Source organism: Sipha flava, unplaced genomic scaffold (genome assembly GCF_003268045.1).
Source record: "Sipha flava isolate LNK unplaced genomic scaffold, YSA_version1 75_pilon_pilon, whole genome shotgun sequence".
In the NCBI taxonomy this organism is placed as follows: domain Eukaryota; kingdom Metazoa; phylum Arthropoda; class Insecta; order Hemiptera; family Aphididae; genus Sipha; species Sipha flava.
In genome coordinates this window covers 1,635,346-1,647,658 of record NW_020273615.1, presented here as the reverse complement: position 1 = coordinate 1,647,658, position 12,313 = coordinate 1,635,346, and the positions used below count along the sequence as shown (strand labels likewise).

Genomic DNA, 12,313 nt, shown 5'->3' with positions numbered 1-12,313 from the left:
CACGTGGAAAAGTGATAATTTATTATTGTTTTCAAACGTACAGATTTAAACAAACAGAAACGGACTAAAAATCAGAACTATAATATAGCAGTTAACGACCTTTTTATTTTTGTTTCAGATTCTTCAGGGAGATGATTGAATTTTAAACACAATCGTCTGACCGAGTATTTATCACATAAAATATTGAATAATAATCTAAATAATTCAATGTGATAATGAATAAATATATCCAATTTAATATTTAAAAGACATCGAAATGTAATAACTTGATGTAATAGCTTATTGTTTTTTATGTTTGATATAAATACATCCAACCCTTTAAAACATAAATAAAACAAAATGTATGATTGGATTTTATGAGTGTAAATTGTATTTATCACTTGGTTTTATTTTGATTCGATCCCAGAGACGGAAAATGTTATATTATTTGTCGTTTACGATGTTACACAAATCGTTTCTCATATGAAATCTTGAAACAACAGTTATTGTATAAAATAGAAGTATGATGATTTTCCCAAATGTATATAAAAAGCAAAACAATAATATGAATTTGAATGTTAATTCTGATGGTCTATAGAATTTTAAAACAGTGTGATACAATAATTTTAGTTGCGAGAGTCAACAGAAGGAGATACTTATGTAGAATAAAAATTTTTCGGAGCGTTGTAATGTCTATTGTATGGAAATGTATTTAAACTGTGTAGAAATTTAAATTAATTTTCGTTTATGCATAAAATATATAAATGAGTATTTATTTCACGAAGTCGACGATAAAAAATGTCAATGTTGCGTATAATGAAGTCTTACTCGCACGAATCGTGATATGGATTGTAAATTTGTTTCAAAAAGTTGACATTATTTTCGCGAAAAGAATGTTGCCATTAAATATTGAAGCGCACAATAGTTTTGGTACAACAGATTATTAAAGTTAGTTTGAAAATGTAGTAAACGATTAATTCGTTAGTAGGACGTGTATTGATTGGCTGATGTACATCGGACAAATTAAAAGTCAACCCAAGAAAAACTCACATATTCATGTTTCCGATCCGTGTAAAATCCAATACAAAATGGCTATGAATAATATTAAAGAAGCGACTGTTCACACACAAAATACTCCACATGACCTAATCAGTGCTGTATAAATAGTACCTGGATTAGCTGGTGCAATTTCTTCAGTTCATCATTTGAAACACACTATACGTAGAGTTCAAACACTTAATGTGCATCGCCTATTCCGAAAACAGTTAGTAACTTTAAAATTACTGATGAGTACCTATACTAAAACGATGAAAGGAGAACAATTTTTAATATTTGACAATAGAGCATCATAGGATCGAATTTTATTATTTTCGACCGAAAATAATTTAAAATTGATGGATCGATCAACTAATTGGTTGGTAAACGGAACTTTTAAAACGGTACCTTCACTTTTTTTATTAGTTATTCACTATTCATGTACTTATTAAACAGGGTGACCAAACAGTTAGTCCTACCATTTATGCATTATTAACCGATAAATCTCAATTAACATATACACGTTTTCTTAAATATTTATTAGAAATAAAACCATCTTTAAATCCTACATCGGTGACAATGGATTTTGAACATGCCTCAATAAATGCATTCAAAATCGTTTTTCAACATGCTGAACAATAAGATTGTTTTTTTTATTTTTCTATATGTATCTGGCGACAAGTTCAAAATGTTGGTCTAGTCGAAAATTATATTAATATTTCTAACTTTGCTATTCATATTTGTATCCAAGCTGCTTTGGCCTATGTTCCTCCTGATAACGTTATTAACGCATATGAAGTAATTTTAGAAATACAATTTTATGTTAAAAATGAAGAACTGTTAATTCCATTCTTGGATTATTTCGAGGAAAACTGGGTAGGAAAATCTTTAGGAGGAAGCCATCCTACTATTTGGAAATTAATTGATGGAATAAAGAAAGTTCAAAATTTAGAAGAATTGAAACGAGAGCAATTAAATGTTGGAGAACAACCACAGAAAAGAAAAGTACAAAGACTGTATTAAAAAAATGTATTCATTAATTTAAAATTATATTCCTAATGACAATAAGAACTTTCTAAAAGGTATAGCATATAATTTGTCACTAAATGCCTAATTATTTTATTTAAAATTATTATTATAACTAAATATTATTATTATTATAAATTAAGAAGTTTGATATTTTCTATATACCATATTTTTGCTATTATATATTTTCGCTCTTTTTTAAAATTCGCTGTTTTTATTTTCGCTATAATTAATTCGCGATTTTTACATTTGTCGTTATTGTTTCGCTATTTTGGCCTAGACCCGATGTATACTCGTATAACTATAATTTATTCTTGTACGATCAGTAATTATTGTTATTTTTAACTGTCACATTCCGTGATATCCCAATGCGAAATTAGGGTTTTTAAGTAATCCAAACACCATACAGTATAATTTACCGTTGTAAAAAAACCCACGTTTGATGGACGTATCATTTTCTGTTTAATAATACTATAATGTGATCGTCTAATAGCCGAAAGACTGTTTCCGCTTACATCATATTGGAGTGTTTTGCGACAGACGAGTCGATACGAAAAAATCGGGAACTTTCTTAACAGCAAATACTCTGACTTAACAGCTATAATTGTAATGTGCGAACAAAGGCAAATTAAAAAAAAAAAAAAATAAATAAATATAAAGATTTTAAATAATCGGGAAAAACATGTTTTATTCATGCATTATAATTGATAGAGTGTGACGCGCGGTGAACGTTACCACTATGTCCATCGATTACAGATGTCGAAGACAGTAAAAAAAATATAAAAATATACGAGATAATTAATATTGTTCAAACTGTAATTACAAACTATTAAACGATACCTTATAATATACTCAAACACGTTTGTTTAAAGGACCATTGATGCGTACTGAATTTTTGACAGTTCCAGCACATAATTATTTTGAACGCTTGGAGAAATAAAAACACAATGTATATCAGACTCACTTTTATTCGTTTATTTATTTTTTTTTTTTATTATTATTTTTTTTTTTGTGACTTATTACAGTTAATTAATTAACGTTGTAAAACTATAATCGTATTATTATACTTGCTTTTATTGTTATAGATTATGATTTTATGAGTGAAGTAAAAAATGTTTCGGTGTTACATGGGTATAATGTATAGTTATGAAATGTTTTGATTATTTGTACCTCAAGGTCTATATTTTACTTTGAAATAGAAGAATTCGAAAAGCTCTAATAACAAATTTTATGCTATTGAATATTAAAATGAATAAAGATATATATTATTTAAGAAAAACGAGATAGAAAAAATTTCAGCTGATTTTTTTAACCATTAATGAATTAAGCAAATTAATAGGGGAAAAATGATCACTTCTTGGTACATCCGGAATGATATGGGTAATAGCTGAACGTCAATCAACAAATTTTACCAATTGCATTCTTCTAGTCAAATACGATCGAAACCAGGATAAGAAAAGTTTCCCAATGAGAGATTTATAGAAACACATAAACATTTATAAAATACCAATAAAAGTTACATGATCTTTATGGTTAAGAACTATGAATAAAATTGATACAAAAATCCAACATCCAGGTCGAATCATACACTTTAATGCAATAGTACCTTATATTCGAACAGATTTACTACTATTTCTGAAAAACCTTAAAGAATAAATTTTTTCAAATTAATCACGAAAAATCACAAATTTGTTTTCACAATTAGGTCCTTCCGTACAAACAATTATTTTGACTTTCGGGTTAGTTAACTTTCACATATCTCACACGAATAGTTATAGCTATAAAACTTTTTCCGATCATATCCTAACTTTTAAACGATGTCCATATAATCAGAAAGTAGTTAACAAGAATGTATGAGTTCAGTTTTTCAAATTGTCAATATCATCCCAAATTCCTATCTATTTCTTTGGACTTTTAGAAGTTTGTAAGTATTATAATCGTTGAATGAAAACCAAATAGCCGATAAGTTTATAAGATTTACGGGTCATAAATTCAGATATAAATTGCTGTTATAATAAAGGTAGACCCTTTTCTCAGGCATCAAAATCCCTAATATTTATACACTTGCCTTCTACTACTATAAACTATTTCACAAAAACACATTAAATACTCGTATTTCCAATAACCCAAGAAATTGTTTTTATTATTTTATTATATTTCCCTCTCGAGTCTCGTGGTCATATTAGTCACTATCGAGTTCGATTCACGAATCACGATTGACTAAAAATTAAACCTACTTAATATTTTATTTTCAATGAATATGAGTAGAAAACGTATAAAAATGCATATATTGAAATAAATGAGTTGTTTGGTTTTTTTTTTTTAATTTAGAAGGCGTTGACGATGATATTTTACGAGAAAAATCAAAGTAATTAGTAAATATTTTTAGTGAAGTAAGAAATGAGAATAAAATTATAAAATGTAAAACAATAATGAAGTATTTTTTAAAAGATGAAAAATTATCTATGCAAAATTTTCTTCAAGCATAAATGTTAAGCGATTGATTTCTTACTGTGGAAATAGCTTTAAAACTTTTCGTATTTATACCATGTTCAAATGCTAACGGAGAAAGATCCTTCTCAGTTTTAAAAATAGTCAAGAACTACCAGAGAACGCAATTATTTAATAAAAATATATCATCGTCGGCTCTAATGTCTATTGGAAATATTGTCTTAGAAAGTATAGATTGGAATGATATTATTAAAGAGTTTGCTGCACAGAAAGCTAGAAAATAGTTGTTGATTTTTTATATTTAATAAATTCGTATTCAAATATTTATTTTTAGTATCTACTAAGGCCTATACATTTAAAAACTAAAGATATTACAATATGTTTATAAATATATATATTAATTAAACAATCTTATCATGTTGTTATCTGTTGTGTATACATATATATTGGTTTGTGGAGAGGGGTTCAAGGGTGGAATTTTAAAATTTGCCCCATACAGAAAATTTGTTAGCCCGTCATTGTACACCCCTTCAATAAAGCCGTCTAGCTCTGTAATCTAATATCTTTATTACTTATTTTATAAATTAATACTGATTGTATATATTCTTGTTTTATATTTAATAAAAAAAAAAAAAGTAATGTTAGGCAAGTTTTCTATATTATCACGCATGATTAAGAAATTGGGTATGGTTATGGTGTTAGGAACACAATCTGCTTACCTCTTTGGATTGGCCTTTTGTTTAGCATGTGTTAACATATGATAACGTGCCACGTTTGGAGTATATCTGGTAATGTTCAGGTCGTGAGCTTTTACTCGAGATGCCATATCATCATCTTCACCTCCCCATCCCCAAAACATGTTACTAAATCCGTTGACCAACTGGAAATGATTGCGGCTCATGCCTATCACCCCACCGAATAAATCCACGTACGGCAGTCTAAAAAAACAGTCAAAATTAACACATTTAATTGCATATTTAATATTTGCTTTGAAAGACTAATAAAGCGAGTAACCTACAAAAAAAAAAAAAAAACTACACGTGAAACTACCAAATGATAACGAGGACCGAGTCAATAGTAATAAAAATTACTGGTCGGTAATTATAATAAAGTAATTGATAATATTTTATCGTAAAACTGTGACAACAATATTGGTCTGAAACGTCAATGATATTTCAGACATTCAGTACTAGTAAAAGGAAATATATTTACATCAATCAATGAACGACTTAACTAATGCTTATGAGAAATCTTAAGTTAATTTGTTTAAGTTGTAATCCTATAGATTTTAATAAATATATTTTATTTGAATTAATATTTTATTTTCAATCAATATCAATATTCCAGAAAGTTCATCTATTTTCTTCAAACTATTTACATATGACACTATGAAAAAATAAAATATATACAATGTTTATTTTTGTTTAATTTAGGATATTCAATAAATATAAATTTAATTATAATAACTATTACTATACGAAAATGAATAATGTTTTTTATTTGATATAGGTTGGAAAGAATATAGAATTATTAATGTATAATGGTATAGTTTGGAATCGTTATTTTTTTTGAAATATACTTAAAATTTTATATTTTTATTCATGGCATAATATAATAATGCTAATAATAATAATAATAATAATAATAATTTGTGATTGAAAAGTCGGTAAAAAAGTGTAAGCTTTTAGTAATAATAATAAATAGTACAGTGATTATGGACAGCAATATTTTTAAATCGAGTTTTAAAAATAATACAAAATTCATTGTTGTTTATGACAGTAAAAAGCATAATAAATAGTATTAAAGAATTAAAATTATTTTAACAATTCATGGTTACCATGGGAATAATTATTCAAACCACAAAGCCATTTATAGTACACAATTTGAATATGCTTAACAATACGTCAATATGCGCAAAACATCTTGAACGCTATTGTACTTCTTGTATTATGTTTCTCTACAAAACTTTTATATTACTGTTGTTATCTAAATATTTTTTAAAATATAAGTTTCTGGCTTTTTTTATATTGAATAAACAATTAGCGAAATTAAACACAACTTGACCAACGTACTTCGTCCATGTTGTAAACTTTATTGATACATAGGCAAATAAAAATAAAATATACTAAGCATTTTTTTTTTTTACATTCGTACATATGTATATATTTACATCTGTGTTATAGATTACTTATTTAAAACTATAATACTCATATATTGTCAAACAAATTAATTGACCTTTAGTTTATAAAATGGTCTATTAAAATACAGTTACTTATGTTATTCATTAATTTTTGTTAATTTTAATACAAATATTATGTACAAATTACTATTCATACATAGCTAGTACACATGTAGTTCATAATAATATAGGTTTTAAAAATCATAGAAAATCATTAAAAAATAATAAAAAAATGTTCTTGTGTATTATATAAAATAATTGTTGACATAATTATTATACTCGCTAGTTATAGCTTGCAAAAAGGGAAAGGTATATTACAGCTAATCATTGAAAATTAAGATATTTTCGTTAGGTAATCTTACATTCCATTTAAAAATAAAAAAAAATATACATATATAAAATTAAAAATATATTCCATTGAAATTGAAATATTAAACATTGTAGTAGAATCTGTTGGAATGTTTTTCCATGGTTTATGTCTATGGCTAGTGTCTTTAATTATTTTTCGCATTAAATAGCCGAGGTTAAGCTTTTTTACTAACCTAAATGGATTTAATATATATATTTTTATTTTTTTTATAGTAATTATATACCTATGTTTTGGCAAACTGTCCCTCGGCACGTGTATAATTTTATACAGAACCTTTTTCCAACCATACAATTTATTTATTATTAAAGGACCCTCCAACAAATTTGATGTGGTATACATTTTATAAATATGAAATTATTTTTGTGAGTTTGTTTCAAAAAATTTAGAATGAAAATTATTTGTTAATCTAAATATTAGATTCTAAACAATGTGGCTTATATTTTAGGTATCATAATTACCTGTAGTTAAACTTGTCGATAGCTACTGACATATGTCTCGGCTGATCGGGACAACTGTAAATGTTTCTATCGTTTTCTGGTATAAGATCTACGTCGTGGAAAAAGAAACAGTCGAAATCACGTAACTTTAACGCTTCGTTAAATCCGACGTTCATTAACATAGCTCGGTTAAATAGACCATCGTCTGTTGAATTATTAATAAATTAAATATATGTTCATGTATACAATGTATATTTAAAATATTTAACGAGCGAATTCAACGAAAAAAAAAAAACAATAATAATAATAATTATAAAATAGTTAACATTTCATCAACGTACGAGTACGATCATTGGCTTACCAAATTGTTCTACAATGAAAATACTGTAGTCCAATTGTTGTTTGGTTAAAAACGGATGCATGTTAAGAAGAAAAGTGCAGAGGTTCGACAGTCGGTCTCGATAAGGCACTATAATTGCGATTTTGTATCTGGCTCGGCAGTCTAAAGGTTCTTGATGACCGCCTTCGAGAAGTCTAAGCCAGGATAATTGTTGTGCTACTTCTTCCAGCGTTTCCTGAGCAGGTACCAGTAAGCGCATTGTTCCGTCTGTAGAAAAAGTAAACGAATCTGTATATTTAAAATAGATGTACGAGGATAATAATATATGTCGATTACATGTTTCCGATGAACATGAAATCAACGAGATATTGTATAGTGTACCCCAAAAAAAAAAAAAAAAAGGATAAAACTTAATTAATTGAGTGTAGCACAACATAAATGCTTCCAGGTAAACACCTATTCAGTGGGTAGTACAATACGAGTATATTATAAAAGATAGCAAATGCTATAGTACGCAAGTTTCCCAAGGGATAAATAATTGTACCATTGTATTTTTTTTTTTTTTTTTTTGAGAGAAAGAAAAAAAATATATCCGGTCAAAACATCTTACCATGGCGTTTCAAACAATATTATATACCTATCAAAAGGATTTTGATTGAAATGGTCTGTCAACAATTATTTTCAGAAATTGTTTTTTGGTAGCCTTTCCCATTTCCAGTACACATTTTAATTTTATTTTCACCCTTGTCAATATAAATTTCAAACGGTCGGATTTCTTTCGCATCACTGCATCACATAATTTTTGTTGGTTTCATTATAATATATTTTAGGTTAACTGTTATTTTTTTTACCTGTAATTCTGTACCTACACAGATAAAGTCACGGGTCAATACATTTGTTTTATTAAAACTGTTTCAAATACATATTAATCACATGTAATGAATTACGTTATTTTATTAATATTATTTTATTACATAAACATACTAAATAATTTATCCCAATAGGTTTTAATGATTTTAATAATATAATTTTATCATAGGTTGGAAATTTTTTAAATTAAATTACTTTTAATTAATGAAATTATAATAAGTATAATACCTAATAACCATACCTAATAGCAAATATTCAATCGAATAAATTGAAAAGTAAGTTATGGGCGAACTAAATATATATTATATTTTAATTAATTACGAAACTTTCTTCTTTTTTATGAAGTTTTAAGTCTACAAAACGTTACTAAACTACCAAAAACCATTTCATCAGTAATCTAATAATTTCAATAATATCACCATATGATTTGGGAGAATACTCGTATAATTGTGACCATTTTTATTTTAGGTATAAATTAGTCATAATCAATCAATTATATTTATAAACAAATAACGAAAACCTATTCGCTTTGTTATTTTAGTTATGTATAGTGATGGGAAAATTCTATCGAATTACTTTTTAAGGATATTCAAATTACTTAATGACTGAATTCAGCTCAAATAAAACAATTCGAAGATATTATAAATGTAAACATATGCAAAGCATAAACAAAATAAATCAAAACATTAAAGTTTTGCATTATTTAATGGATATATTTTTAACGTCAAGAGTATTAAAAAGTGTTTTAATAATCAGAAATGTAATTTTATTTTTAAATCTACATAGAAAAATTACACTATTTTATTTAAATACATGATATAAAATGTACATATATTTTGCATTTTATAACAGATTAATCGCCTATAAAAAAAAAATGAATTATAGTACTTAAAAATAATTTGAATACATTCAGAATACATAAATGTGCGTTCAATATACTACATCCAAGTATACATCATTGAAAATAAATTTAACAATTTCTTATCTACATAAATGATAAATAATTTTAATTTACTTAAAAATTAATTTAATCTAATTTCTGTATAATATTTATGTATACACTTTGTTACCATTCGAATTAGAAAATAATAATTATGAATAAATAAAATAAAACTTATAATATAAGAACAATTAAGAATTATACTGATTAAAAAATAAATATACTGGTAATATTTAACTATGTTTATTTGTTTTAAATTTAAATTCTAGATTTATAACGGACAAATTGTGATTTAAACACTTAAAATTAAGAAACTCTTTTTTTTTTTTGTACATTTAACCTAAAAATGAGTACACATTTTCGTAGTACTTATAGGCATATATTTAGATTTAGCTTAAACTACAAACAGTTCTTTCAAAGATATAAGTTGGTAAATTAAAATTTAAAAATTAAAAAGAACCAAACTGGAAAATATTTTCAGCTATTCAGTTATTTTTGTTTAACTTCAGAAATAAGCTTGAATTTTTAAGCCAAGTAAATTGTTCGTTTAATCGTTGTGTGTGTATATATATATATTTACCAAACATATTCTCAACGTCGTTCGAGGTTATAAAATCATTATTAAAAATGTATTATTTTTTTTAGCCATTTAGTTTTAGTTTCATAATGTCAAAATAAATATAGATAATATCATTAATTTGGATTTTATGCTTAAATTTAAAAAAAAATATAATTATATGTTCATTAATAATAATTATTAAACTTATTAAATATCTATTATAATTCTGAATAAATCACATAAACTATTTGATATTAAATCATTATATTATTATATTATTACATTTTAAAATCTATAAAAATAAAATCATGTTATTTATGAATCCTGAAATTTGAAAATAAAAATGTGACTAATAGTAAAATTTATTTAAAATAATATTTTTTTGTAATTGGAATACATCTTAAAAATTTTAAAAGTATCAGAATTGAAATGTAATCAGTAACCATGTAATAACCAGTGTATTTAATGGATATTTTACTGCATTTAAAACGTTTTCAAACAATTTTAAGCTGCCAGCGAAAAATAGTTAATCTCATTATACTGTTGTGATAAGTTTTATAATAACTTACAATTATAAGTCAATGAAAAATATATCAATTTGAAAATCCACGATAATCTTTCAAGTATATTTTCTTATCTTTTTTTATTTCAGTAAAAGGAGTTATTTTTAACGCTTAAGATTTTTTTTCTTACACATATTTTAATTTTTTCCTAGGTATTATTTTATTTTTATTTAAATTAAATAATTTGAAAGCGTCTTTAATTAACATTATTTAATAATAATCGAACTATGATCATAATAATTTTTTTAGTTACCAATATCATTGCTCATTGGTTTCAAAACTAAGGTTACAGTGAAACGTTCTAATGCGGGATGTGAAAACAAAATTACATTTTTGTATTTTATGCACTTTTTGGAATAATGTGTGTATACTACTACTTATTCCGAATTTCCGACCGGATAATATCGTATTTTAAATTGTTGTTCATGTGTATGTATGACTATATCAGTATATGTCGCGTAGTACGACGCACATGATAAAATATGAGTGCAAACACTACAAAGTTGATAAGTTGATAAGATAAGAACTTTTGCCCAGATACTTTGTATACAGATAACATGAAAACAACATGTAATATAACATCAGATAATTCGAGTACTTAGGGACCAACACAAAGTGAGTCGTGTAACCGAGTGAATCTTATTGGTTAAGTGGGGGGAAAAATAAAACAAACATTTGAACTAATTACTAACTTTATTAACCATTCAAGATTTCTTGTGTTGTTTTTATAATTTTTTTTCCTGTATAGTCAATAGATAAAGTTTTACTTCCTTTAAAACAACGAGCAGTTTCTTTTTTTCTTCCATTATACTGGCATAACACGTCAGCGTCATTCGTCCTGAGCAGGTTTTTGTTCCCTTTGTACTATCATTATTAAAAACGTAAATGTGATCAGGTATTGTTCTGAAGTACAGATTAGTTTCATCGGTATTGAAAATATCAGAGGATGAATATTTGGCTATGAATGAAGGCTATGTTATAGGTACATACGAGCACATAGTGTGCGGCACGATTAGAAACTAGTTATAAACAATAACTAATAAAAAAGTTAATTTTCTACGATTTTTCTTACGAAATTTGAATTTTAGTACCAAATTTTATTAATAATGTATTTGAATATTACTGTTTAAGACAGTGTTGGTCTGGCCCACTTGGGTACCCGAAAATCGTCGAGGGCCATGAGATTTATTCTTAAGATAGGGATCCAAACAAGGGTGGTTCCACAATCAGAGAACTGTGGATCAGGCAATTTCAAGAGGCCACTTGCGTATTAGAGTTGAAAGTGGTTTATACATTTATTCCTTGTAACAAAAAAACAATATGATCATATAATATTTGTTTTTTAAGTTTATTCATAATTGTCATTGTTAAATGTTTATCTTATTTTATGGAATCTTATATGTGGATAGAGATGTTTTATTTTACTATGCAATTAAAGTATAAAATATAATAAATCAAATATATAAGTGCACCTGAATATTGGATAACACCACAGCATTGAAAAATTATGATCCAGACAACAGGCGGAGATGACATATACAAACGTACTTGATTTTAAGTTACT

General features: G+C 26.0%; 1 protein-coding gene across 3 annotated transcripts in view; it reads right to left on the bottom strand.

Moving 5' to 3' along the window:
* Positions 1 to 12,313, bottom strand: part of LOC112692601 (beta-1,4-N-acetylgalactosaminyltransferase bre-4-like) — an 87,931-nt gene that overhangs the window by 4,847 nt on the left and 70,771 nt on the right. For all 3 annotated transcript variants that reach the window (XM_025567328.1, XM_025567327.1, XM_025567329.1), the window contains 3 exons: positions 7,839 to 8,084; positions 7,499 to 7,682; positions 5,211 to 5,429 (listed from right to left, as the gene is read on the bottom strand). In XM_025567328.1, the coding sequence (XP_025423113.1) occupies positions 5,211 to 5,429; positions 7,499 to 7,682; positions 7,839 to 8,084 (649 nt within the window). The remainder of the gene's footprint in view (positions 1 to 5,210; positions 5,430 to 7,498; positions 7,683 to 7,838; positions 8,085 to 12,313) is intronic.